Source organism: Leptosomus discolor, chromosome 12 (assembly GCF_034619465.1).
Source record: "Leptosomus discolor isolate bLepDis1 chromosome 12, bLepDis1.hap2, whole genome shotgun sequence".
NCBI classification, from domain to species: domain Eukaryota; kingdom Metazoa; phylum Chordata; class Aves; order Leptosomiformes; family Leptosomidae; genus Leptosomus; species Leptosomus discolor.
This window is the reverse complement of record NC_141402.1, coordinates 437,053-464,575: the sequence shown is the minus strand read 5'-3', so window position 1 is coordinate 464,575 and position 27,523 is coordinate 437,053. Positions and strand designations below refer to the sequence as shown.

General features: G+C 62.8%; 1 protein-coding gene across 1 annotated transcript; it reads right to left on the bottom strand.

Moving 5' to 3' along the window:
• Positions 1–494: 494 nt before the first annotated feature.
• Positions 495–27,523, bottom strand: B4GALNT4 (beta-1,4-N-acetyl-galactosaminyltransferase 4). The gene is made up of 20 exons (XM_086472192.1): positions 27,373–27,523; positions 15,342–15,457; positions 12,561–12,671; positions 11,807–11,902; positions 11,394–11,484; positions 10,948–11,048; positions 10,117–10,184; positions 9,587–9,665; positions 7,741–7,807; positions 6,071–6,214; positions 5,710–5,819; positions 5,272–5,372; positions 4,822–4,904; positions 2,836–4,102; positions 2,382–2,689; positions 1,970–2,123; positions 1,535–1,607; positions 1,287–1,440; positions 785–911; positions 495–609 (listed from the first exon to the last, which is right to left on the bottom strand). The coding sequence occupies exons 1-20, from the start codon at positions 27,521–27,523 to the stop codon at positions 495–497; spliced, it is 3,516 nt and encodes a 1,171-aa protein (XP_086328318.1).

Here is a 27,523-nt window from a genome sequence, read left to right as displayed (position 1 = left end):
CCCCCGACTCACTCCTGTGGGTACCAGTAGCCCCCCCCAAAAGCTCAGCTCTCCAGCCTGGCACAGGGACAAGGTGCCGGGCATTTTGGGGGGTGACCCAGCAAAGGGGCCGCAGAGCGAGCGCCGGCTGCGAGCCTGGGTACCGCTCTTCTGCCCGCGGCACCACCGGCCTGGCACAGCCCCCGGGACCCACCGGCTCTGGGCATCAGCCCCGCGGCTTTACCCCTCCCAACAGCAGGATGCCCATCGTCCCGGCGCTAATGGGTTAATAAATTCATTTCTGACTAAGAAATTAGACCCTTAAGAAAAAAATCACCACCCGCTGTCGCCCTCCCCGCTCCCCCCTCCCCAGAATAACCGCGGTTCGTTTGTGGGTGCCCTCCGTGCTCGCACCGAGGCGCGTCGGCGGAGGTCGGGGACAACCGGGGGCCGGCGGTGACCTTCCTCCGGCGGGCACGGGGAGGGGTCGGTGGCTTCGGGCCGGGCTCAGGGCGCTAGTCCTTGGGTGGCTTCTTGCTGCGGGCGTTCCACATGCCGCGCTTGGAGTGGTAGTAGTGGTAAAAGTTCCTGAGACGCAAGCGCTCCACCTCCAGCCCGCTCTGAAGGACCCTGCAGCCGGACGGAGGGACGGCCGCTCAGGGGAGGGAGGGACGGATGCGGCCCCCCTCGAGGGAGGCTTTGCCCCTTCCCCGCCAGCTCGGCGGAGGGAAGGGAGGGTTTCCCAGGGGATGCGCCCAAACCCGCCCCGGGGGGGTTAGGGGGCTGCCGGGACCCCCAGCCTCACCTGTCCAGCAGCTCCCAGTCCTCCCCGCCCCAGCGGTCTCTGAACTCCTCCGTGTTCATCCCTCCCACGCGGTCAAAGTCCGACTTGTAGATGCCAAAGAGGCCGAAGCCGTTCACTTCCCAGTAGCCTGGAGCGGGGGGGAGCAATGAGGCGAGGGGCACAGGGGGACCCCAAACCCCCAGGCCATCGTCTCTGCGCTCTCCCCACTACCTGGACACCGCGGGAACACCCCGCCATCCCAAACCCCCTTCCCACCACGGGTCTGTCCCCACCGCTGCCACCTCCCACGGGGGTGCGCCGGGTGACAGCCCGGTTTGGGGGGCACACCGCACCCAGAGCGCCCTCGGGCTCGAACCTCATCTTGCCAGAGCAGAACGAGCCCACCCCTCCCTGCGCAGCCGAGCCCGGCCGTAACCCAAACCCGCCGCCGCAGCTCCCCCGGGGCAGGCGGGGGGACGTTTTCCAGCTGGAAAGGCGTCACGGCAGAGGGGACCCCGCTCACCGTTGGGCTCCCGCGGGGAGCTGCCGCAGCTCAGCCTCATGACGATGGGCGCATAGGCCAGCTTCCCCTCCACGCAGTGCTTGCGGATGCTGTCCAGGATGTTGGGCGGGAAATGGATGTGCAGGTCACAGAGGAACACGATGCTGTGCCCGTCCTACGGGAGGGGACAGACACGAGCGGGAGGATCAGGGCGAAACAGCTCCAGGAGAGGAGCCAAGGCGGGAGCTGGTTCCTCTCCCCCCGCTCACCTCGACCGTGTCCACGCCAGCCTGCAGCCCGGCCGAGCGCTCAAAGTTCCCCGTGCGCCGCAGGTACTGGTAGCTGGGGAGAGGGGACAGAGCGGTTAGTGCTGGTGACCGAAACCGACGCAGCCAAGAGGGGGACAGGGACCACCAGCGAGACCTTCTCAGGATGCCCACAACTCATGCTGAGGGTCCCCCCGTGGAGGCAGAGGAGGTTTCTGCATCCCCAGCTCCTCTGCGTGGAAAACAAGTTTAAACCCCCAAAAAGGACGAGGAGGAGAGGGGCAGCGAGCAAGAGACCCGTGTTGGGCTGGGGAAGGAGCGGCAGGTTGTGTGAGCACCACCAGGACGGCCTGTCCCGCCACGAGGAGCCCCGCAGACCCCCCTCGGCAGCCTTGGGGGGAGCAGGGTGGGACCGGGGGCTCGTGCCGGGGGGGTTACCGGGGCAGTCGGGCGTCCCGTAGGGCTTTCTCGACGTCCATGTCGTCGCTGTCGAAGTCCACCAGGATGACATTGAAGTTGGCGTCCTTCGTAGCCCCGTACAGGTGGGCCATGTCCGAGATGAACTGCTGGACCCAGCGGGCTTGGTTCTTCACTGCCAGACACAGCCACAAACGTCCTTCAGGCTCATCGTGGGGGTCCCAAGGGCAGCCCCTTCCCCAACCAAACCAACACCCCTTCTGATGAGAAGCAATAACCTCAGTGTCTCATGAGAACAGAGAACCTCACCCGCCTTGGGCCAGCCTGGAGGACGCAACCGGGGAGCAAAGGGGTTGCCTTCCTCCCACCGGAGGATGCCGAGGGCAGAGGGAGCAGCACAGACCCTGGAGAGACGTGTCCTGCTGTCACCTACCGGGTACCACGAAGTGCACCATGACGTCCTGCTTCCAGCTGAGCCGCAGGGGCCGGCACAGGATGGGTTTTCCATACAGGATGCTCCAGGTGCTCGGCTGGGGCTCGGTGGCCCCCAGGGCCAGACCTTCGGGCTTGGCCTCGGCGCTGTCATCCTGCTTGCCCTGGTGCAGGAGGACGTAGACGTACTCGGAGAGCCGCACCGTCCGCTGGCCCCGCTCCGCCAGCTCCAGCTCCAGCAGGTAGCGGTTCCCCCGGGCCGTGTCCCGGCGCTTCTCCACGTTGACGATCCGCAGGAGGGTGTAGATGCTACGGGGAAAGGAGAAGCACTTGAAAGCTCTGCTCCCCGCGGCGTCTGCCTGAACCCACCGTCCAGCTCACCCGGCCCCAAGGAGCCAAGCGGGGTGAAGGCACGTCCCCGCCAACCTCCCGCCCGCACCCCGCTCCCTCCCTACCCTCCGTTCTTCTCGTTGAGCTTCTCCATGTACTGCGCCACCACGTCGACGACCTCGCTCTCGCTCAGCTGCAGGTTGCCCGACACGTTGCAGCGCAGGTCGTTCCAGTCGGAGCGCAGGAGCTCGAAGTCCACCGAGCTGACGCTGAACGTCCTCTGCCAGTTGATGGAGTCCTCCAGCCAGCTCTGCTGCAGGTCCCCGGTCTCGTAGCTGTAGTCCGACACCTCTTCCTCCTCCTCCTCCTCCTCTTCCTCCTGGCCCTTTCCCTCCTCCTGCTGGGACGCCGTCGTTTCTGACATCTTCAGAAAGGATGTCACCCGCGTCCCCTCTGAGCGGGTCGCCTCGGAGGAGTTGTAACCAGCGGTGGCCGCCGTCCTGCCCAGGGCACGGGTCGTGTCCTCATGGGTCTCCTGACTGAAGAGCCCTTCGGTCCCCAGAGTGAGGAGGCTGGGCAGCGCCTGCCGCTCGGTCCCCAGCTTGGATGGCCGTTCCCACCTCCTGCCACCCGTACGGGCGCTCTTCCGCCGGGCAGTGTCCCTCTCCTTGGAGAGGTTGCTCAGGAGCCAGGGGGTCCGGCGGCCAGCGACGGCACGGAGCTTGCTGGAGGCGATGGGATGTTTCTGAGGGGTCCTGGAGCGAAGGCGCACTTTCTTCAGTGGCTTTGGGTAAAGGAAGATGCCAGGGAAGGGCAGCTCCTGAGCTGGGGCTTTGCGCTTCCCCGGCTGCAGCCTGGTCACGTAGACCTTCTCCTGGGCTTTCCGGGGCTTTTTGTCCTCCCTGGGTGCTGCAGCCTTGCTGGGACCCGGCGTTTTGGCTTTGCCACCAAAGATGGGAACAGAGAGGTGGGGCTGGAGGCTCAGGGGCCCGGCGTGCTTCGAAGAGGTCAGCAGCCCCAGGTCATCCTCCTCACCCTCACTGGGGTCCTGGGGTAACCAACTGAGCATCCGCCCACGGACCTGCTCCGGTGCGGGGCCCAGGTCCTCCTCAACGCGGGGGTCCTCAGGGACGGCCGCCGGGCTGGTGCTGGCCTGGTGGGACGTGCTCCACCTTCCCGGCTGCCCAGGCGTGCCCGCCTCGGCCTGGGCCGGACCCTGCCTGCGGTGAAAGCTGTAATAGTCCAGCTCGTCTCCATAATCCCCAGTGACCGGCGGGGCCTCCTTCCCTTTGGCTCCCGGTGCCGGCCCCAAGCTCTTCTCCTTGGCTTTGGGAGGTGGGTCTGTGGGCTCAGGGCTGTCCACTCCTTCCTCCTCCTCCTCCTCAAGGAAATCTAAGGAGCAAAGGCAGAGATCAATACCCTGAGGGTTCCAGCTGCTCGGCACACTCCCCCGAATGGTGCTGACCCAAGACAAGGAGGCAAAGCTTGTCCCCAGCAAGAGATTAACCTGCGAGCGGCTGCTGGGTGAGGGAGACAGAGCTGGCGGGCACTGACCGACGCTCACCAGGGCTGGCAGCTCCAGGCTCTGCCCATTAACCCCTCCAAACCTTGGCCACACCTCGGCACCGCTCTGATCTCACCCGGGAGCAAACCTGGCCTGCCAGGGCTTTGCCAAGCTGCAAACCGACAGCGAGGCAGGCTCTGAGCATCCCGGCTCCTGCGGGTCCCCGTGAGCACCCCCAGGCTCCACGGACATCCCCAGACTCCACACGGGCTCCGGTCATGTCCTGCTGCCCACTGACCCACCCAGGAGATGCGGGTACACGGCTCCGAGCAGCAGGGAGGGCGAATCCCAACCCTGGCAACCCGCTTCCCACACCCCGCAGCGCTTCGCGGCCGAGCGGGACGTGTGGCCACGGAGCGCGTGGGGCTGCTCGAGGGCACGCTGCTCTGCCGGCCCTGGCCTCCTCCAGCCCCCCGGCATCGCTGGAGGCATCCCGATGAACCGCATCTCCGAGCGGATGGGCTGGTGGGCAAGGATGCCGGGTGCTCAACCCCGTGCCAAGCCAATGAGATGCCCAAAAAGCTGCCAGCGGAGAGCGGTGACTCACTGTCTGGGTTGAGGAAGAGAAACGCTCGCTGGCGTGGATCCTCCTCCTCTTCATCCATCTTCATGTACTTATAAAAACCAAACCTGGGAGACAGAGGAAAGATGAGTTCCCGGAGACAAGGGAGGGGACGTGCTCGCACACACGTGAGCCCGCGTGCGCAGGGAGGAACATCCATGCCCGGCCGCGGTGCAGGCTCCCGGGCACAATCTGGCTCCAAAGTGAGCTAGGATTCCCAAAATCCAGCAGCGCTGCCAGGTCTCAAGCTGCTACGTGCCCGCAAGATGGGAAAGGAGCCAGCCTGGAGGTGGCCCTTCCATGGGGGACGGAGCCTGGGGGCCGAGGATGCAGCACCTCAGCGCCGTTTCTCCAGCTCTTTGAGCACCCTGTTGACATCAGCCCTTTCCTCCCCCTCCACGAGCCGCCCCCAAATACCGGCCCTCCAACGCTTACTTCTCCAGGTAGAGGGGGGACTCCCTGTAGAAGCATTTGTTCTCTGTCTCCATGTGAGTGAGGCGTGTGAAGTCGTTGGGGTACACGAACGAGAGGTAGACCTGGGGAGATGACCACGCCACCGTCACCCCAGCACAGAGCAGGCTCACTCTGAGGAAGCGGGGACCAGCAGGGCTAAGAGCTGGGGACCTGAGGCCACCAGCATGGTCCCTCAACACCGAGGTGACCCCCAGCACCTCAAGCACCCCGCGGGGCTTTTAACCCAAACCCTTTCGGGTTAAGATGGAGAAGCTCAGCCTGATCCTCCAGCACGGGACATTTCCCCCTGGACTTTAACCAGGCAGAAACATCCCTGCCCTGGGGTGGTGGCAAAGCGCTCTGCTTCGCCGCGTCTCCCGTGGGAGCGCGACCCCGTCCCTGCCGTGGGGGGACACTTACAAATTGCAGGCCCTGGTAGCGGGCGATGGGGAAGTCCTTCACCACGTAGGTGGGGCTGTAGGCACAGGGCACTAGCACGTTCTCCACTCGGGAGGCCTCGATCGCAGGGGCTGAGGAGAAGCAGCCGCGGCTCAGCCCCAAGCCATGCCCTACCACCCCCACAGCCCACCCCCTGTCGCAGTTTGTAGCCCAAACCATCCCAGCACGCCCCTCTACAGACCCCAGCAGAGCTGCCCTCCACCCAAGAGACGGGCAGAAGGCAGGAGGGATGCTCTGGGTGCCTGTGGCAGCCAGGTCCTGCCTATTTTTCCTCCCCCAAAACCCCACAGAGATCTGCGAGGACACGGTCCCAGCCACTTACTGAGGAAGAAGGTGTCCCTGGGGTCAGACTTCAGCATGTCAGCCCCGTGCTCGTCTTGCTGCGCCTCCCAGAGGTAGCTCCCGCTGTGGCTGGCCAAGGTCTGCGGGATGTGCTCCACGTGGTTCATCTTCAGGGACGATTCGTCTGAAGGAGGAGAGGACAGGGCCTGAACCCCACGGGCAGAGCATTGTCCCAGGAGCATCCCCCAAGGCGGCAATTCCCAGCCCCTCCATCCCTCCCACCAGGAGGGCTCGGAGGATTGTGGATTCCTCCCGCTCCCAGGGGAACAGGGGGAGCCAACGTGTTTGCACAAGGGCAAACCCAGCTCCTCCGGCCCTCTCACACGCTCGCAGACCCCGTGACTAATCAGCCTAATGATCATTGCCATCAACTAACGAGCACGGAGAGGACAAGGGTACAACCGATCTCAGCCAGGCAGGCCAGCTCCGGTTACAGCATCGCTCACTGCGCTCAGAGACAAGGGGTGGGAACGCTCCGGGGCTTTAACTCCCAAGGACACAGGAATTAAACCGTGAATGTTCTTCCCCGTAGAGGTGCAGGTAAATGCAACACGAGCTGGTTCTGCCTCCTGTTCAGGGACGAGGGTGGCACATCGTCCTTGGCTACCAACCAGCCCCCAGACCTCCCCGCGGGAGGTCACCTTGCTCCGGTCACCTTGTCCCCCCACAGAGCTGCCTATTCCCAGCACCCACGGGTGCTCCTTTCCGGGCAGCCCTGCCTGCTGTAGGCTGTGGGGAAGCAGGCAGGTCCTGGAGCAAGCAGCCACCCCCTTCCCCAGCCCCAGATTCTTCTGCTTGCAGCAGGGAAAGGCTCCCCGAACACGTCCGTGCGGGTGGCTGAGGTCGGGCTGCAAGCCCTGGAAAAGCCCGGAGAAAGGGGGAAGGAGGAGGAAGGAGGTTGCTCTGCGCGCTGCTGGCACCCCCCCTACCACGGGGATGGGCTCCCCACAAGCGAAGTGGCTTTGCCTCGGGGTGCTGCTGGGGCCTGAGGGAGCCGGGAAGAGGGAAAGAGCCGGCGCTGATGGACAGGGGTCGGAATTTATCTGCGCATCATCCATGTCACGGGCACCTCCATCAATACCAGCGATATCCCTCCATCCCTCTTCTCCCCACTGATCCCTGCCTGTTGCCTGCCCCCTCCTGCCTTATCGACACCTCCCAGGGCATGTTTGATGACCAGTCCTCCAGCATATCGAGCGCTGGGGCAGGACCCATCTATCACGTCCTTCCTCGCTGCCAGGGCAGGGGCAGGAAGCAGCAGATCTATAGATTTAATTAAACCTTGCGCCATCCATCCCGGCCCACACGACAGCTCCTCATAACTCAGGCCAGGCCAAGGGGCCAGCCCTCTGCGCTCCCATCAGCGGGGACGGGGCCGGAGCACGAGCAGAGCTCTCTTTCCGTGGCGTGTCACCTCCGCATCCCATTTTTAGCAGGGTCGCAGCACACTCCCAGCATCGCCCCTACCCGCCGCAGCCCCTGGCCTTCCCTACACCCAGCAGAAGCGCTGGGGGCGCCGAGAGGCTGAGATCTCCCCCCAGGACCTCGTTTCCCAGGCTCTGGTGCCGTCTGTCCCCAGCTGCACCAGCACCAACGGCCCCCTCGGGAGCTTGCCGGCCGTGGCCGCAGGCGGACCCGCGCGGCCCTTACCTGTGTACAGAGAGATGTAGGAGGAGTCGATCACTTCGAACTTCAAGCTGGGGAGGAAAACTCGCCACTAGGAAAAAAGGAAAGGAGATGGAGAATGAGTGGGAGGGTGACAGGGGTTCAGGATGCAGCTGCCCAACGCCAGGCGCCCTGGGATGGGTCCTCCCCTGTCCTCAGCTCCCAGCAGCCTGCCCGCACCGATCCCAGCCCCGACCCCGCAGGAGAGAAACAAGGGAGAGGCTGATCCTGCCCCAGCGCAGACCCAGGCCCCCCTCCTGCCTTTACCCAAGGCGGTGCGGGATCAGCCGGCATCCCCTGCGCGGCCGGAGAGGGGAAGGCTCCTGGAGGTGGGACGCAGCCCCAGGCTGCTCCCCTCTCGGGACTGCCACACGGCCACCCGCGGTCCTCCTGCGCCAGGCGGGCCCGATCCTGCCCCGCGTCTGCAGCGGCACCCGCACCCCCCTGGGAAGCAGCACCGCCACGCGTCCTGCCTCGCAGGGGAGGGACGATGCCGGGGCGCGGGGCAGCTTCTCCCCAGGCGCCCCTTCAGCCTGGGGGAACGGAGCAGGGCGGCCACGGCACCCATCAAGGACCTGAGCCAAAGCCAACAGGCACCGAGCCCCGCACCACCGAGCCCGACACCTCCTCTCCTTCCCGCGGGAACGCACATTGACAGCAGACGTGTTTGCCCTGACTTAAGGGGGTCTTCATGGCCGCCTGCACCCGTTTAACTACGTGCTTTCTAAAAGCATGTCATGAGCCTTTGTCTGGACAAGCCCCTAAATACCCACAGGCAGAGACGCATTAGGGTCCTGCTTTTTTGTTGTCTTGTTTCTTTCTCAACATCTGAAAGGCTTCCCTCCCTCCAGCAAGAAAATGTCTCCCTCATCCATTTGTTTTCCACAGCAGAAACGCAGATCTTATCGGGATGGACCAAGATGGAGCCCCGGGAGGGTGAGGCTGAGCGATGGGGAGGAGAGAGCCAGCGAGGAACGGGTGTTGTCAGCCTCCCTGATGCTTTGCTGGCACAAGTTTGACTCCAGTGATTAATGACTGCTTGGGAGAAAGGAAACCTTTGCTAACGAGCCAACATCTTCCCCTCCCAAAGGCAGCCCCAGCTCCTGACACACACGCTCCAGGCTTTGCCAGGGTGGTGCAGCCAAGACAGACAAGTTTGGATTTGAAACTCATGGTATCTCCAAAGGAGGGAAGAAAAAAGGGACCCACTCCATCACCTCGGCCATCTCTCCCACCACCGACCCCGGGATGCAAGCCGGGAAGGCGGGCTGCCACTCGCAGGTGCTGTCCTGGCACCCGCCTGCTCTGGTCTTACGTGATCTGGGCTCTCCTTGCCCACGGCAATGGGCTCCTCTGAGGAGAAGCCCACGGGGGACCCTTCCCCTCCGCCAGCCCTTCTGCAGGAGGCCAAGGAGAAAAGAGAAGGGGCGGGACTGGCCACGCAGAGCCGGGTGTCCCATGGCTCCTGGAGCGAGCGGCCGCTCCGTCAGCATCCGTTACGGGAGCACAGCGGCAAGGCGGGAGCACAGGGGAGGGACAGCAGGGCCTTCGGCTCCCGAAAGGCCATCGGCACGAAAGGATCGGATAAGCACAGAGAAAAGCAGCCCGTGCCAGGCGTCCTGCGCAGGAACAGCCCCGGGAGATGGGGAGGGGAGCCCCAGCTCCGTCGGAGCCACGCTGACTCGTCCCCTCTCGTTGGCAGCCCCGGGAGGGGGGAAATCGCGGCTTTGCTCCAGGAGAAGGCATTTTAACGCGCATCGGGAAAAGCCCCGGCGCCGGCTCCTGACAGGACAAGCCTTGAAAGGAGCGCGGGGTGGGGACATTCACTCACACCAACTTCCACGTGGTCTGAACCTCGGTCGTCTTGTTTGTGGAGCAGCTCAAAGTAGTAGCGTCTGGAGGACATGAGGCTGCGCAAGGGGGGAGAAGCCGGTTAGAAACCATTGCTGAGCTGACTGCTACCGCTGCCAGGGCGAGGGGAGCTCCCCCGCTAGAGGAGCCACCTTGGGAAACCCTCTCTGTCTCGCTCATACGCGGCTAAACCTCCCTGGGGCAAGGAGACAGGCAGCGTGACACAGGTATCTGCTCTCCCACCCCACTGCTGAGAAGCTTCACGAGATCAGGGGGATCCCCCATCCCCACCTCATCACCTGCAGAGGTGGCTGCGGCCCCCAGCACCTTCCAGCCATGGGCCTGGGGGCATGGTTGGTTGGGCTCCTGCCCAGCCCAGACCCCACGTGCCTTTCGGGAAGAGACCACGGCTGGGGTCTCCTCCCAGGAGCTGGTCAGAGTCAGCACGGAGCCAGCCGACTCCCAACTCCATCCACCTGGGACAGGCAGCGGGAGCCAGGACACACTTACCGTAGAGGCTTGGAGACCTGTGAGCTGAATTTGGTGAACTCCCCCGGCGCCGTCCACTCAGTGCCCAGCTGGGGGAAGGAAGGAGGAGTGTGTGAGAGCGCCGGGGACACCGCGAGCCAAGCGGGCACGAGGCCCAGACGCCACCAGGCTGTGTGAATCTCCCCTCCACCCCCATGAGGCACTACACCATGCTGCAGAAAGGCTCTTCAGGCAGGAGGATATCCCAGGAGCTCTGTCCCAGGGCCTGCTTGTCCCCAGCTGGTGGCACTCCTGCCGCAAGAACTTGTCACCGGCCAACAACACCAAGGTCCCAAAATGCATGGGTGCGATGACGGGCCATGGGGTTTCCAGTTATAGGAGTTAACACCAAGAAAATCCAGGAGCAAATATTAAATCTCCTATTCTGGGCCATAAGCTGGTCTCTGGTAGCTCCTACTAGGATGGGGCTGAGGGGCAGATGGTCCTTCAGAAGCCAAATCAGGCCTGGCCAGGGGCAGAGATGGGACCAGGCTGACGCAGCCCAGCATTTACCAAGGGGGCAAAGAACAGGAGAGCTGCCTCTGGCAAATCACACACGGACCCTGCACACGCCCTTGGAGAGCTGCTGCAGCAGAGGGACTTGTAGGAAGGAGAATCCGCAGTGGCTACAGAGCGCCCGTGGGTTTGCAACGTCGTTAACTGAGCACTCGGGAGCCCCAGAAGGCACTCGGGATGGTTACCAGCACGCTGGGAGCAAGGAGCCGGGCACCCCGAGGGAGGAGACGCTCTCGGTGGGAGCTTGAGCATCCCCGGCCTGGGGAAAGGCAGAGGGTCGAGGACGGCGGCGTGTACCTTGCCCACGAACGCAGCCAGCCGGGAGTTGGACGGACTGTCGTCGGAGCTGAGCCAGAACTCGGAATTGTCATCCGATGCCACGGAAAACTGGAAATCCCCTGGGGGAAGCAAGGGAGAAGGTCACCACAGAGGGATACAGCAGTCCCAGTGGCATGGGCCAGTCTCCGTTGTGAGATGGGGAAACAGGGATGGACAGATGGAGGTGATGGGGCCACCCTGGACCCTACGTTGTGCCTGTGTCCTAGGTAGGATCGGGGCTTCACCTCCCTTTGAAGCAACCACAGAAAAGGGTCTTTGCTCCAGAAAGACCCTCCTGCCTGGGAGCCAGGGGTTTGGGGACTGTCTCTAAGAGCCTTTCTGTCCTCGCCCGGCCCAAGAAGGGAGAAGGAGGCAGCTTCTCCGCGTTGGTGCAGGGGAAGAAGAGGCCAAGCTCCATCACTCACCATCCTTGAAAGGGTGGATGTAGCCAAAAATCCTCAGGCCATAGTTCTTCCACTTGGGCGACACAGCCAGCTTCTTCACTGTGGTGCGGGTCTGCCGAGGAGAGACACAGACGTGAAAGCACAAACGCTTCGTGCCCAAGCTCGTGCCTTGCACCAACATCACCCAGCCCACCTGCTCCTTGTCATCCCAGGGTCCTGGGCCCCTAGAACCAGAGGGGACGTGAAGGTCCCATCACCACCCACCTCTCCCTCCATCCCTGCTCTGCTGGGAATTACCTGCCCTGAACCAACCCTAACAGCCTGCAAGCAAAGGTCTTGAGGACCAAGCCCACAGCCAGCGGAGAACCAGCAGCACCCAGAGAGGGACGAGCGGACCCTCCCTCCGACCCACCGCCATCAGGCCCGGGACTCACGTGGGGAAAGAGCGGAAAATGGAGGTTCTTCCTCAGGTGCCTGACGGCCCCCCCGCACCAGTCTTCGAAGACGTGCAGGTTTGCCTTCCCTTTGTACTGCGGGATGAGAGAGGGAGATGAGCGGGGTGTCATCCCCGCGTCCCCCCTCGCCTCCCAAGGACAGCGTGACGTGGATGTCGAGCCCTAGGGATGTCACCCACCCAGCCTCAGCTCCTCTGCAGTGACACGGGGGAAGGGCTGAGCTCCCATCCCTGGGCCAGCCCCAGGGTCACAACACCAGCTCCCGGGAGACAACCCTCCCGCCGCTGCTCCTTGGGGTCCCAAGGGCACTTGGACAAGGGATGTTGTCTGGATACGGCACCAAAAGCCCGACCCCATCCTTCCCACACGCCCAGCGTCCCCCCCACCAGCACACAGCCAGCTCCAGGAGCCGGGCGCAGCGTGGGCCCATCTGGAGGAGACAGGCAGCGAGATGTCCCCTGGCAGCCACGCACGGACCGATGAGGGGGCTGACGCACACCCACAGCACGCACCCGAGGAGCTCATCCTCAGGGGCACCACACCGACCCCGGGACCGGGCAGAGCCCCCGGGACAGGCGATGGGGAGCAGGGAGCAGGATGGCTGGAGATGGCTTTGGAGCTCGGCATGCTGGGGGAACATGGGCTGCGGGCTCCCCAACAAGGGGCTGGGTGGACGTCCTCCTGGAACCTCCTCCTCCACCACCACCCCCTTTGCTGCTCTCTGCCCACCTACCTGCTCGTTCCAGGGCAAAGCCTGCTTGGTCAGGTTGAGTTTGGGGTGCGTGGTGGCTCGGTCAGACCGTTGGCCTCTGGAAGACCAGCCGTCCAAGTCCTGCCCGTCGTTCTGCCGAGGAAGCAGGAGGGAGACATGAGAGATGGGGGCGGGGGGGGGAATCAGGGCCAGCCCAGCCGTGCTTGCAGGAGGTCTCCCTAGATCTAAACATCCCATTTTGGATGTCAAGTGTTGCCAAACCAAGGCAAAACCTTTCAAGGCTAACGGCAAAGGAAAGCAGGGGCAGGAGGAGGCAGAAAAATATTGGCAAGGTGTCCTGGGGAGCAGAGTTTCAAAATGTTCCAGCTAAACTCACTTCCCTTCCTCTGCCAAGGAGAGAAACTCCTCCAAAACAGTGAGTTTTCTGTTCATCCGAAATGACCAGCCGGTCTGATGGACTACTGGAAACGGAGTATTTTGGGCTCCAACTCCAGAAGAGCAGAAGCAATCTCTGTGTCCGCTCACAGGCAGAGGAAGAGGGATATTTCTCCGCTCCCCCTCTTCCTTTAAAGAGGATTAGGTTAATCTGATGGCTTGTGGCTCAAAATTTAGGGGGATTAGGTGAGCATTCACCCGCCCCCCAGCTTGCTGAAAAGGTGATGGGTGGCAAGGAAGAGCCAGGCACTTCTGGAGCCCACCCGGAGCATCCTCCCCTTTCACCACGCCGGCGGCCACAGGCAGAGCCGGAGCGAGCCCGTACCATCCCCGCGGGCATTGCCCCGGCTCTGCCATCACACCCCGGGGAGCGCGGGTGGAGGAGGGACGAGGGACCGGCTAGCACGTGGGGAAGGAAGAGCCACCAACCCTCTCCAAAGCAACCGCCGACCTGCTGGGCGTGGCGGGAAGCTGTGCCTGTCACACGGGGACCTGGCTGGTGTCGCAGCCCATCGTCACACGGGTGACGGCCACGCTCAGCACCAGCCCCCTCCGGGATGGGACCGAGGGGGGGAACGGATGTCCCTGCCTCAGGAGGATTCACTGTCATCGTCCCCTGTGGCCTCAGCTGGGCACGGAGGGCCCGTGCCACCCCCGAAGAGTGGAGCTGACCCTCTCCGAAAGCAGAGCCCGGGTGAGAACCACCGCAGCGTCCACACAGCGCAGCCCGTTGGGATGCACGGTGCCAAAGAAATAATTAGCAAACTTTGCCTAAATGAACTCATTAGTGTCCCGGAGGAGGGGAGCGGTGCCCTTGGAAGACGTTATTAGGGAGGTGGCGTAATTTGCCGCGCTCGTTGGAAGGATCCCCCCTCCTCCTGGGGAAAGCCAAGAGTAATTCCCGCTGTCCCCCTCCGCCCTCACCCAGCACCAGCCCGCGCCTTCGCCGGGCACCTCGTTTTCCTCCTTTGTCCGTCTGTCCCTGATTTACGGGACTGATCAGAGCAGGGCTCATCCCTTCTCGCCCAGCCCCTGCCGACCAGCCAGGCACAACCAGCCTCTTCCCCATCCGTATTTCCCGCCTCCCAACTGCTGCCTAGCCTGAAGCCGGCTCTCCTTACCAGCACGCAGCTTTCCACCGCCAGCACCTGGAAAAACCTCTCTGTGCTCCTATGGAGAGGGCCTGGGACAGGTCTCCATCCCATGGGTGAGACGGGTGGAGAGGACGAGCCCCCAGCACCCCTGCCCTGCCCCAAGGATAAAGCACCGGCTGTGCCGACAGCGGGATCCGCAGCTGGGAGCTCACCAGGAGGAAAGTTTTCTGTCGCCTTTTTTGAAGGAGGATTTTTTTTGCTCCGGTTTGCAGAGTCGCCTCGAGCTGGGCTGTTTGCTTTCAAACTGGAGTGAACTTTTCCCCCGCCTGCCCCAACAGAGGGGACTATTCACAGCCCAGCTCCCCGCAGCTGGAAGCTGGGGGTGGGTTATTTGCTGAAGGTGGGGACAAACCGGCCTTTTAATGGCAGAGCCAGTGATGCTGGAGATGTCCAGCGGCTGCAAAAGACACCGGGCAGGGCTAGGCTTCAACAGATGGGCACCAAGGGGGCTCCGGCCGCAGGGACTCGATGCTTTCCCCTCCCTCCAGACACAAAATACTCGCCCATGCTCCAAGTACTGCGGCTTGGGAATAGCCCAAGCAACGCCCACCCCGATGGCAACTCGCTGTCACGGGGACTTGCAGCAGTTTGGTGGCGACCTGCTGTTGGGACGGGGCAGGGGACACCACGTGGCTTCCCTCTCCCACCACCCCACCTGCCTGCCCTGCTCCAAAGCCTTTTGGTGACAACAGGTTGAACAGGGGACAGCAGGGTGTCCTTGTGGCTGGGATGCCAAGGGCCTCCTGGGCTGTTAGCAAGGAGAGACCCTCTCTCCAGCTTCTGCTTGGAGACCCCACCTGGGGTACACTGGGCCACGTTGGGGGCCTCCAGTCCAGGACAGACCAGCAGAGGTTGTAAGGCAAGATGGAGCAGAGGACACAGAAGGTGGCTTCGCCCAGCAAAGCAGGACCTGATTGCTGTTGGCGGCTGCGCAAGAGGCAGGTGCAGAGAGGACGATGCCAGTCTTCAGCGACCAGGCAAGAGGCACAAGGCACAACACAAAGCTTCAACGGGGCGTTAGGGGTTTTTTTCCATCCACCACAAGGGCTGCTGCGCAGAACCAGAGAGGCTGTGCCGTCTCCCCCCTTGGATCTCCTCAGCTGGACAAGGCTTGGAGCACCCTGCTCTAGTTGGCCAAGGCTGGGTCGGGGACTTGGACCAGCCACCTCCACAGGTCCCTCCCCACCCCATCGCACCCCGGCTCTCCGATTACCATCGGCTCCTCCTCGCGGCTCTCGCTGGAGTCCTCGGCTTTCCTCCGCCGTGCCGACGCCTGGGCTGCCGCCGGCCGCCTGCCGGCATCAGTCACCTCCCCCAGCCTCTCGCCATCTGCGAGGGGAGCAGAAGAAGGGGTGAGACCACGGCCACCTCCCACGTCCTCCCTGTCCCAACACCGCTCCTCTTTTGGGGCCGCCCCCTCGCCCTGGCATGGGGAAGGGCAGGTGCTGCCACCGCCGCTGCTCCCAGCAGGGAGGGACACGGGGGCCGACAGCGGGGGACCCTGGCTGCGATTCCCCTCATTACATCGGTACTAAGCAGCTTGCAGCAGCTCATCAGCATCAGGTTTAATTACACCCCCCACAGCCCAGCCTGTGGCCCTTTACGTAAGACACGGCCAGGATAAGCTCCTGCGGGATCTCGCTCCCCGTCCATCCTGGGGGACGTGTCCCTGCTCCCCTGCCCCGCCAGTCCCCGGCTCTCCCGGAGCATCCCCCGGCTCTGCCCAGAGCACGCCAGCTCTGAGCTCCCACAAGACATATTCTCCCCAAACTCATCCTCCCGCCCCCCAACGCCAAAGGCACCGTCGCGAAGACCTCGCTGCCCTCGTTTTAAACCGCCCTCGCTTCCCAGCACTGAAATAACCAACCTCCCCCAAAATAACAGCGCAGGCTTGGGAAATGTATCCGTTGTCTGGGGGGGACATCCCCTTTCTCTGCCACGGCAGGCGGGTGCCTCTGAACTTTCCAGACAGGCACCCCAAAACCCGCTGGGACGGAGGCAGTTTGCGGTTCCGGTGCCGGCGCAGGGCTCGGCGTTTCAAACCGGCGTCCAGGGCAGCTCCACGCGATGCTCGGAGAGGCGAGTGTCTAAGAGCCACCACTGCAAACACCCGTGGGTGCCCCCCAAAACCCAGCCGCCCCCATAGCGCAATAAGGGGGGGCCCAGATGTCACACGCAGCGGCTCAGCTCTGTCCCCCAGCCACAGGCATCGCGGCAAGGCGGTCACCAACACGCTCCCAAGGGTATGGCAAGATGCCCCCATGTCCCTCCACACCCTCCACTCCCCCAACAGCAAGTCCTGGGGGGCTCCTAGGCCCCCCGAAAGTGAAACAGCCTCCAGAAACAGGAGCTGCTGGGCTGGTTTCGGACCCCGCAGCCTGGCCGAGGAGGGGCTTGGTGCGCCCCCGGAGCCCCCCGCCGCACGCCTCCCATGCCATTAGTATTCCTGCGGCCACACAGCCGGCGTCTCCTTGGAGATGGCAGCACAAATCCCATCCCCACCGCGGGGACAGGAAATTAAGCTCTAAAGCCCCTTCTTCTGCTCTCAGCCATTCTTCAGCCCCTGGCAGCTCCGGCGCTCTCCTGGCAGCTCCCTGCCTCCCTCCAGCCGCCCTCCTCCCCTCGCCCATCTTCATCCCCGCGGCCCCAGGCAGGGTGATGGGGAGCAGCGCAGGGAGGAGCGGGACGGGATCCGGCACTTTCATCTCCCCGGCTCTCGAGACCCCCCCATCACTCCTAGGGATGCTCCTGCCCACACAGGCGGTGGAAATAAAGCCGATCCTCGCTGTGCCGAGGTCGCAGATGCCTTTTTCACGTTATTCCCCCCCCGCGGCTGATCTGTGGATTAATCACGGCCACGAGGAGTTCAGCGCTCCCAAGGGACCTGCCAAGGGATGGGACGAGCAGCCAGCTCCGTGGTGCCCACGCAGGGTATCTCTCCCAGCCTAGGAGGAGATGAACCTGTCTCCCCCGGGATTCACCGGCTCAGCATCCCTTCGGGATGCAGGCTGGGGGTGCTACGCTGCAAGTCCCGTCCCTGGGACGGATTAACCCCCGATACGGGCTCTGCTGCCAAGCCCCAGGTCAGGGCGAGCAAACCTGAGCCAGCAGCATCCCAGGCTGCAGCCACAGGGGATGGCTGGACGCAGTCCCCCACTGGGCTCAGCCCTTTTCGCTCACCTCCAGGTACCGCACCTGGGTTTGGCCCCTGCTACGAGGCCTTGGGTAAACTGGAGAGAGATTATTTGATAAAAATGGCAGCAAAGCGGGGAAAAAACACGTGCTCCCCGCAGCGAGGCTGCGCAGGCTCCTCTCAAGACCCAAAGCCATGAGCCCCCTGCTCACTCTCCACCCCCATCACCCTCCTCCATCCTCATCAGGGACTTCAGGGATTCTCTCAAGCTCAAGTCCATCCTCACAGACACCGTGAAGGAGCAGGACAGGGCTTGTGCTCCCTACTTTGGTTTGCATCTAAATTAAACATCACTGCTGCTTTTATGGGGTTTAAGTAACAACGAGGCTCAAAACCTGTGTGCCTTCAGCAAAACCCTCTCTCCCTGGCGGGGAGGCCAGTGCTCGCTCTGAGAGGCACCCACATCCCGGGAGGAGCGAAAGCACCAGCAAAGCCCCAGAAAAAGGCTTCCAGGCTTCTGCATGGATGTGTATTCCCCTGCAATTTAAATACTGGATAGGAAAGTCAAGGGCAGCCTTAGCCAAACACCCAAATGCTAATCAGCCTGTGCGGGACCGGGAAATAAATGCCGCCCTTGACAAGGGGAGGGAAAGGCCAGCACCGTGTACCAACGAGCATCACGTTGCTCCTCACAAAAAAATCAAGTCCCTTTGGTCTGAACCTCACCCCTGTGAGAAAGGAGTGGGCCAGGGGCTACAAGAAGAAGAGAGTGGAGAAAGCAGCGCTGGGAGGAAGGAGGGTTTTGGTTTCCCCCCGTGCATTCTCCCAGCACCCTCCAGGACCGCCTGCGAGCCGCGCCCGGCCCGGCTGCTCCCCCAGCATCCCCCCCAGGATGCACAGCCAGCATCGCTGCACTGATTAATTCTGCCAAGCTGCCTCTTCCCCTTTTTCAAGGACCATAAAAAGCCACGTAACAGCGGGTAGCAGGGGGCAAGAGGGTGGGGGAAGGTCTGGAGGACGAGCAAGGGACCCGCTCGCTCGGGGGACAGCATTACCGGGGGGATGCTGGGCAGGGATGCATTAAGAGCTCTTCCCGCAGCGAGCTCTTAATGCTCTCAGAGCAGTGCGAGGAGGGGGCAGGAGATGCGCACGCCATCGCAGGAACCAGCTCTGAGTCACAGCAGCCTCCAGGCAGCGAGGCAGGGCCAGGAGCCGTCCTCGGGAGGAGACCACGGGCACCAGGGACCAAGCGCCGACCCCAGCGCACGGCCCAGACCAGGGCGATGCCTCCCTGGGAGGGAAGAGTTTCTCCCTTATCACATAAACCCGCTTCGTGCCGCCTCCCTGCTCGGCCGGGCAGCACAGAGGGCCTTTCACGCAGCAAACTCCCGTTTCCCCACCTCCCTTCTCCTCCTCGCCTGCTGGGCTGACGGCACGCAGCTCGCTCGCCCCGAACACAGCCCCTTTCTTCGGTTGGGTTTCGGAGCTGGGATTTCTCCTGCAGCTTTCTGGACCCTTTCCAAACCCTCCAGCATGGTTAGAGATGCCCCTCGCTTACGCTTCCTCCCGCATCTCCTAACAGCTCCTAACGAGCCTCCCCTCCACAGTCACTTGCTGCAAGCTCGCTCCACTCTCGCCCACCACATACCCAGACAAGTCACCCGGGGATAAACCCAGACACGGCCCAGCAAGCCCAGCCACCTTGGCACGGATGGGGGACGCTCACAGGAGCATCCACAAAAGGATCAGGGCTGAGAGTCCCAAAATCCCCAAGTCCTGCCCTCCAGACGGATGCTCAGGCCCGACGAGCTCTGGCTGCTCAATGGGAAGGGTCCCATGGGGAGACATTGGGTGGGACAGCCTGGCCCTGGCCATCGAGCTGCGTTTGGAACGGATGGAGCCACGGGAGAGAAGCTGCCAGGATGGGACGGCGGTCAGGCAACGGCTTGGTGTCCTCTGCCCAGCTCCAGCTCCAGCCATGGCTCCGCTCCCCGTCCCAGAGGTGCCCATGCGAGGATGAAAACCCCTGAGCGCGGACAAGGACTCCCTGGGAACAAAGAGCATCGGCTCGGCTGTGGGCACGGCGCTGGAGGAGGCAGCAGCACCACCCGGGACCCCGCACCATCCTCCATCCGACATAGGTGCGTGGTCAGAGTCTGCCCCTGCGTTGCCCCAAGCTGTGGGTCCTGAGCGGTGCTGAGCCCTTGGGGCTTTAGGGCTGAGATTTCGTCCTCTGGCAGCAGCACCGGTGGCAGCTGCAGACCCTCAGGACCCTTCATCTCTCTTTTTTCCCCCCAAACAGACCCCGAAGGGCACCAGCCACTGGGAGAAGAAACGACGCACCCCAGCCCCGAGTTCCCAAGCACATCGGCTGGGTGGGATTCAGGGCACGGTCCCTGGACTATTTCCAACCCCTTTCCCACCAAGCTGATGCTCCAGAGCAGACGTGTGGAACACCTCGCCCATCGCCAGGAGCCACACCCCGCTGAAACACAGCCCCCTGCGGGGCTGCCCGTCCCCTGCCCGCCCTGCACCTCCCTGCCCAAGGGCCGAACGGGGGCGCCCTGCCGTGATGGGGCTCAGGGGGAGCGGAAGGAGCAGCGACACGAAGCGAGGTGACATTTAAACCCAGACACAGCTGCAGCAAAGGCGGCAGCGTCGGCACTTTTATTAAACCCACCGGTATAATTACCAACAGCCCGGTGCTCCCCGGCACAGCCACAGCCTCCGAGTCAGCCGCCAGAGAAGAGAACCATGAGCATCCCTTCACCGAGCCTCCCAAAGAGCTGTTAAGCAATTATAACGACCCAGCAAGGAGTCAGTACTGCAAACCGCCTTCCACCGCTGCAAAAACACCGTCCTGCTGCTCCACGGCGCCCGGGGGAAGCCCAGGCGGCGGGTGCTCCCACGGGCCGGGGGACGGCAGAGGTGAACGGTGGCCGTCACGGGGATGCAGGCAGGGGTGCAGGATCAGCCCCCGCACAGCCCTTCCCTGCCTCCTTCGGCCACTCTTGCCTGCCCAGACGCTGATTTTACCCGCTGCTGGCTGAGAAAAGGGTTTTGGTTTGGTCCCTGTGTCACTGCTGCAAGACACAGACGCCTTGCCAAGGGAACCAGAGGAGCGAGGGGATTTTTTTCCTGCCTCCCCCAAACCAGTTCATTTCGTGCTCTTTACCTCCTCCGTGACAGCCGTCTCAGCTGGATCAATGGCAATCAATGCCGAATCACTCAGGGCTGGTGATGGAGCTGCCGTGAGACCGCTCAAGCTGACAAACACCCACTGGGAGAAGCAGCCCTGACACTTCCACGCTCAACTCAGGGTCCCAAATCCCTCCTGTGCATCGACAGCACCTGGATCCCCCCCATTTCCCCCCACCTCACACCTCACCATGCATCCATTGGCCTCCTGTGCCCGTCCGCTCCAGTATCATTCCATTTTGCACCAACTCCAGTGGCTCTGGACGGACCATGCGCCTATCTCTCCACCCTGCCCATCTGAACAGGGATGATGCTCCCTCATGGCCCTCGGCACAAAGAGTTTGCTTCCCGGGACACAGCCTCCAGAGAAGGTTACTCGTAGCCTGCGATGCGCTGGGAATTGGGCAGAATCCATCTCACCCTAAAATATTTCAGCCGCCAACCTCCCCGCTGCCCTGCAGACGGGCACCTCACCATTTCACTGCCAGCTTTCCAACCCGTTTCAGCCAGCGTCTGGTTTATCTCCACCAGCCCTGGGTGCTTTTAACCTTTCCCTTACCTTTAATTTGGCAGCAAATTCGGCTGAGCTCTACCCTGTGCAGAGACCATCCGCTCCCATTTACCACCCCCGCCCCCCACAAACCCTCCGTCACGTCGTGCTTGTGCTGTCCCCGCCGCTCAGCAGCCAGCTCCCACCCGCTCCTCACCCAGACCAAATCCCTCCGCCCTGCCACCGCCAAGGCCACCAGCCACCGCTACCTCAGGGCGGCCGCTCGTCCCCTCCCAAACAGCAGCTCCAGAGAGGCCTGGCTGCGGCACGGCACGGGGAAGGGGCCCGCGGGAGACACGCCGCAGCGCAGGGAAGGACAAAGCTCCCCAAATACCAACACAACGAGCTCCGGGTGCTTGGGAGGAGCCACAGCGGCCGCGCCGCCGGCGCAGAGGGGTTTTCTAACAAAAAGCCAACATCCCTGCCCCGGCCCTCACGGCCGTCGCCTCCGGGCTGGGGGAAGCTGAACACGATGGCAGTGGCCGAGACGTGTCACCCACCGAGACGCCCTTTCCAGCACTCCGGTGGCATCTCCCAGCACAGCTGTGGCACCACTGTGGCACCACCATGGCACATGCCCAGCATCGGGCTGGCTGGCTGCGGGACAGGGCTCCTCTGCACCGCGCCGCCACGGCCAGTCCTGGCACACCAGGACCCACCTGCCCCTCGCCCCCCCCCGCCACCGCCGCCCTCCCTCAATCGCCTCTTTGACGCCGAGGCCGGCGGCACGGAGAGGGCTGGGACCGCGGCCACGCAGCTGGCGCCCGGCTGGGGACACGCTCGCCTCCCCCCATCCCTCCGAGGGACACCGGCAGCGAGCAAAGGCCCCCGCCACGTCAAAGCCCCTGGGATGCCGTGCTGGATGAGCGGAGCTGGGGGTCCTCCGATGCCCTCTCGGGATGCTCCAAAAGCGGCTCGGCTCTGTCGTGGCACAGAGAGGCCAGAGGGGAAATGCTGTGGAGCCGAGGGACCTGCCGCCCCAGCGCTCGGCCAGCCGGGCTTTCCGGAGGCCCCTTCCCTACGGATCTGCCTTTTTCCCAGACACGGCCGAGGCAACCGGTGACCTCGGCTCGCTGCAGAGCATCAACAGCTCCGCGGCTAAAGGAGACTTCAAAAGAAGCCCCAAGAGGAGGAAAACAGTGCAGAAAATTAATTGACAGCAAATGCCCACATTAAAGGGGATGGAGGATATTTTCTATCGGGTTGTTTTATGTCTCTTTTTATGTTTTTAAAAGGACCTAAGCTCCCAGGTCTTGAAAGAGCCTCCAAGGCTGGGGAGCGATGAAGGGACAGAATGCTTTGCTCTCTTCTTCTGCTGCCGTCACCAGGGTCCAGCGGGACCCGCTGACACATCCTGCATGGACACACGTGCCGAAACCATCCCCTCGGCCGGGGGTTCCTGTAGAGATCGGAGCGATAAACGCGCCCACAACCAGGGTGCTGGGGAGGGACAGGACGGCTCCCAGGGGCAGAAGCATCCCTAGAAATAAAGCCGCATCCCTGCTCTTGCCATCGCACGTCAGTGCCAGAAATCCTGGGGTGCTCGGGGTGAATCCCCAGGGATCCACTCCCAGCCTCACCCACCCCGCACCCGAATATTTTGGGCAGAGGGAGCAGGATCCAGGGCCGGGGTTATAAAGCCCTTTTCCCTGGGTACGGGGTCAGATCCAGGCTCCCCCCCACGCCCCGCCTTACTGGTCACGGCCGCGGACAAGAGGACCAGCTCCAGCACCGAGCTCTCCGTGGCCGAGCCCAGCTCAGGGTCCCCACGCTGTCACTCCAGCCCACCACGACCCTGGGGACAGATGGCCAGAGAGAGGCGCTGCCGCAAGGTCATTCAAAGCCAGTCATGCCCCTGAAGAGCCGACTTTTTACCTTTGAATAACCCAAAATAGGCACGTACCAAATGTTTCCTGTACTTCTCCCCCATCACCTGCCAAAAAGCCCTGAGATGCCCACACACCCACCCCCCCCCCCCCCCAAAAAAAAGACAGGGCTCGCTTGTCCGTCCGTCCATCCGCCTCCTTTTCCATCCGCCTCGCTCTGGGCAGGTCGGGCGCGGTGACAAAGAGCCGATTCAGGGGAGCAGGGCACCTGAGAGGAGCTGGGCGGGAAGCCCAGGGCAAGCCGGGCCACAGCCCAGCGAGGAAGAGGAGGGCTACAGGGCTTCCCAGCCAGAGAAACAGTCCCAATGACACCAAAACCAGCCCACCCCCCCGCCTCCAAACCTCCCTTTTCGGCAGCGGGGACAGGACCAGCTTTCCCCTCCACCGGGACCCCGCGCCGAGGGGGTGTCTGTCTGGGGAAAGCAGCCTGTCCTGGCAGGGGCAGGAGAGCAGGGCGATGCCAAGAGAAAGAAAACCAGCACCCAGCCTCCTCGCGAACCCCACTGCCCTTCCTCTTCAAAGGGCTCTTTCTCCTCCTCTTCCCCGCCTGCTCCTGGCATTCCTGACAAAAGGAACGAAACCCACCGCCGTTCGCAGCGGTTCAGCATCCCAATTAAAATCAAAGCGCCCAGCGCAACCGCCCTGTCCCAAAGAGACGCGCCGTCCCCCGCAGCTCGGGGGGAGGCTGCTGCGTGGCATCCCAAAGCCATCCCTCCTGCGAGCGAGACCCCGAAGGACAAAGGTCCCCGGGGAGGGACAGGCAAGGACGAGGCTCTGCAGGCAGCGACGGGCTGAGCCGAACAAAGAGCGTCCAACCCATCCCTGCCTCTGGCTCAGAGCATTTCGGGGAGCCCTCAGGACCACGGCAGAGGGGGGCCCCCGGCTCCCGCCCACCAGCAGCTCTTTTTCCAGACAAAGCTGAGCAGGACGCACGCAGCCAGACCCAGGCAGTGCCGCGTCCTGAGGGTACCAAGACGCCTGGCCGGGTTTTCCTCCCCAGACAGCCCCGCTTCAGCCGTGAACGGGCTTTAGCATCCTCCTCGCCCCCTCCAGCACAGATCCTGCCCTCCCCCAGTTGCAAAGCCCTCCCAAAACCCAGCTCCCAGCACCACTGCTCATTCGGCACCAGCAATACCCCCACGTGCTAAAGCACTGCCCCGGCGAGATGGCTGCTGGTGGAGCAGGACCAGCCCCACGCCCCTGCTAAGAGCTATTCTAGATTTTTACTGTAATGTTTTCCTCTTTCTTCCTTTTCTTCTTTTTTTTCCTTTCCACCTGGCACACCAGCATTTCCACCCCATTGACTCGGAGCAGTTTCCAGCTGGGAGAACACCGTAATGGCCTCATTATTTCAGATGAGGAATCTGTGTGTTCAATTAGGCAGAGAAGGGTAATTATCTACTTGTAGAAGATAAGAAAAGGGAGGTGTTTTTTTATCAGGGACCTGCACCAGCACAGTTCCCAGCCAAGTCCCCGGATGCTCCAGCTCCACGTGTGACCACCGGCTGGACCGAGGGGACATGGGTACCCCCAAATAATCCCCCTGCCATGCACAGACCCCTCTGCGGTCCCTTGGCCTGGTCCTCCCCACCTCACCCCCCTTCCGAGCTGCCTAAACCCTTGTGCCCTGTACCTTCAGCCTCCAGAAAGTACCTCTGCTGGGTGACATTTTGTTTAATGAGTAATTAACCCTTTTTTTTTTTTCATAGATCCTCTGCTGGCTGACGCAAGCTGGGCAGCATCCTCAGCAGCATCCTCAGCAGCAGGCAGGCAGGGTCTGGCTCATGGTGGCCAAAAAACAAAAGAGTCATGTCCAAATCTCAAGACACCTCTCGGTGCACAGCCCCTTGCGGTGATGGTGCAGAGCCCCGCATCCTCCCCAGCCACCGCTCCCACTCCGGGGACAAGTGTCACCCCCATCTCTAAGGGATCTGGGAGCGGGACACACCAGAGCTCCCCGCAGATCCCACGGATCGGGGAGGAGGAAGGAGACGCACGAGCTGGGAGGGCACGGTGACCCCCCAGCCCAGGGACACCCGCTAAGCCCCGGGGAGTATCGAGTACCGGCTGTTTTCTGTCAGGAACGCAGTGCACGCTGACAGCTGTGCCCCACCACGGGCTCGGGGGGTGTCTCCTGCGAAAGCTGGGTGATGGAGAAGAGCAAACCCCATCCCCACCACGGCGGGACCCTCGTGGCCACGGGAAGCAAGCTTCTGCACCCAGCACAAGGCAAAGGCGGCTTCAACGCGAGCGAGGTGGAGACAGAAAACATCTCTGGGCAGAGGGGGGCTGCCCCAGAGCTGCCCTCCAGCACAGCTCTGCCTCCCAGCTCTCCCCACAGCTCTGCCCCAAACCCTTTCCTCTCCCTGCAAACTCTCACACCAAGCTTTTCCCTGAATTTTTTTTCTTGGATGTATTTTTTTATTCCTCTCTTTTTTTTTTCTTTTTTGACTCTGTTCACTACTTTTCCAACTAAAACACCTCCCTGGCTCTCCCGCTCGGGCTCTCTCTGGGTTGCAGCAGCAGGACTAGGGTTCCTCTACACCTGACCCTTCCCCAGCCTCCACCCAAGCCCTCTCCATCACCACGCTTCCAAAAACACTCAGCAGGACCTAAACTCCAGCTTTGCCACACATCTGCCCAGGCTTTAGGGACCAACTGGAAAACCCCAGTGCAAGGAGCAGCATCGCCCTGAAGGGGGACGATCCAGCCCAGGAGGGGTCCAGCCTCCCCTGGGGAAGCGCCCACCTCGCCGCAGCCCAGCCAGAGGAGATGCCCGTGCTCCCCGTGGCACGGGGCACATCCAGCCCCCTCGCCAGACCAGCAGGACACGCTGCCAGAGCACAGTCCTCGCCCGGCACCTCCCACGCCGTCCCCATCCACTGCACGTCTCCATCTCTTCCCCCACCTCCCGTGGACCCTCTTCTCCCCCAGAGCCGTGTGTCGATCACAGCCGGAGCGGGGCTGTGCATCTCCTCGCTGCTACAGCAGAGCCTACGGCCGCCCCCAGCGCACCCTGAGGGGCAGCCTGGGACGCAGGGCCCGTGGGGAGCAGCACCCACCAGGTTCAGCACCTGAAAACACACCCGGGGAAGGCACCGGCACACAGGCATCGCTCTGTGCATCCTCCCCAGATGAGGCCACGGAGGAAAACCTCGTCTGCCCCTCGCGCCGCTGCGTCCCAACGCCCAGGGTGGGGACCCCGACCCGCAGTTTTCACAGCCAGCCATCCACAGGGACGGCGATGCCATGCCATGTCCCCCCTGCTCGAGACTGCTGGTCCCAAAAGAGGAAGGACTCGGCCCTCCTGAACACCAGGATAACCGGGGAGGCACGGGGCAGACTTCTGTAACTTGTGGCTTTTCCATCAAGCACGACCCTGCAGCGGAGAAAAGAAAACAAGCGGCGCAGCCTCCCCATAACCCCTCCTTTGAGGCGATGCACAAGCAGCCTCATTTCCTGCTTCTCTTATTAGCATTATCCCGATTTCACCGTAAGGCCCAAAAATTTGCAGGATCATGCTGCTGCTATGGTTGGAAACTTTGGGTTTGCCAGCTGAGAGGCTTCGCCGGCCTCCAGAACCGCTCTGACCCGCTCAGAAAAGTCATTTCTTGCCTAAATAAGCACTAACTCTCATTTCTTTCTAATTTTTTTAGGTCAAAAACCACTAGGCGAGTTCAGTCCAACCAGAAACGTTACAGCTCAAGTTTCACCCACCAATATTTCGTGTAGTTTTATGCCCCCCCCAAGCAGCCCAACGAGGTCTTCAAGGGTGAAGCCAGGAGCAGCTAACCACGAAGTCGAACTGTAGGGCAAGTGCTTGCACCTGCCCCTCCGGATTGGCCCCACCAGAGCATCCCGGGTCACAACCCCAGGCACCAGCCGAGGGCTGGAGGAAGGGATTTTTCCGATAGGGAAGCGCAGGCTGAGAAAGTGTTGGGGAAGGATGGGAGGGTTGGGTTTGCCCCTTCCAGGCAGCAACGAGCGGCTATAAATGGCCTTCTTTGTCATCGCAGCCAAAGCGGCGGGTGGAAAAATGAGGACGGAGCTGCTCCGGGGGGTGGAAATGAAAACCCCCGACTGGTTTGGGGTCCCCCCGGGCCTCCTCCACCCACCCCGGTCCCCGAAGGTGCAACGCCGAGTGTGGTGCCAAGGTGCCCACAGTGGGGTCCTGCTCCCCCCGACCCCCCCGGGGCGATGCAGGACAGAAAGGTGCCGTTGGGATGGGGCGGGAGGGGGGGTTCCCCACCCGGGGGGCTCCCCACCCCTGCGGGTGGTGGGCGACAGTGGAGCCGGGTGGATGCTCTGGAAGCCCGGCGTGCTGTGGGGCACCCACCGCCCTTCGGGGTGCAAGGCACACCCCCAGACCCCACCGAGGCCTCGCACCGAGGGGTGACGGGGGTCGGAGGGGGCCCCCCGGTGCTGGCCCCGGTTGGAGGGGGGGGATGTCGCCCGCCTTGCCCCCCTCTCCGGTTACCTTTGCCGTAGGCGAAAGGGAGGCGCAGGGCGCGGCCCTGGCGCACCAGGCTGATGTGGAGGTAGGTGAACCAGACGGCGAAGGTGAGCAGCACCAGCAGCAGCAGCAGCTTCAGCTGCTTACGGAGCTTCTTCACCGGGAGCCGCGGCAT

Excerpts from the sequence above, each read along its gene's own strand:
- B4GALNT4 (XM_086472192.1), bottom strand. The coding sequence starts at position 27,523 with ATGCCGCGGCTCCCGGTGAAGAAGCTCCGTAAGCAGCTGAAGCTGCTG. Across the intron at positions 11,903-12,560 it reads CTTTGCCCTGGAACGAGCAG|TACAAAGGGAAGGCAAACCT; the intron begins GTAGGTGGGCAG and ends CTCATCCCGCAG. Across the intron at positions 610-784 it reads GACTGGGAGCTGCTGGACAG|GGTCCTTCAGAGCGGGCTGG; the intron begins GTGAGGCTGGGG and ends GTCCGGCTGCAG.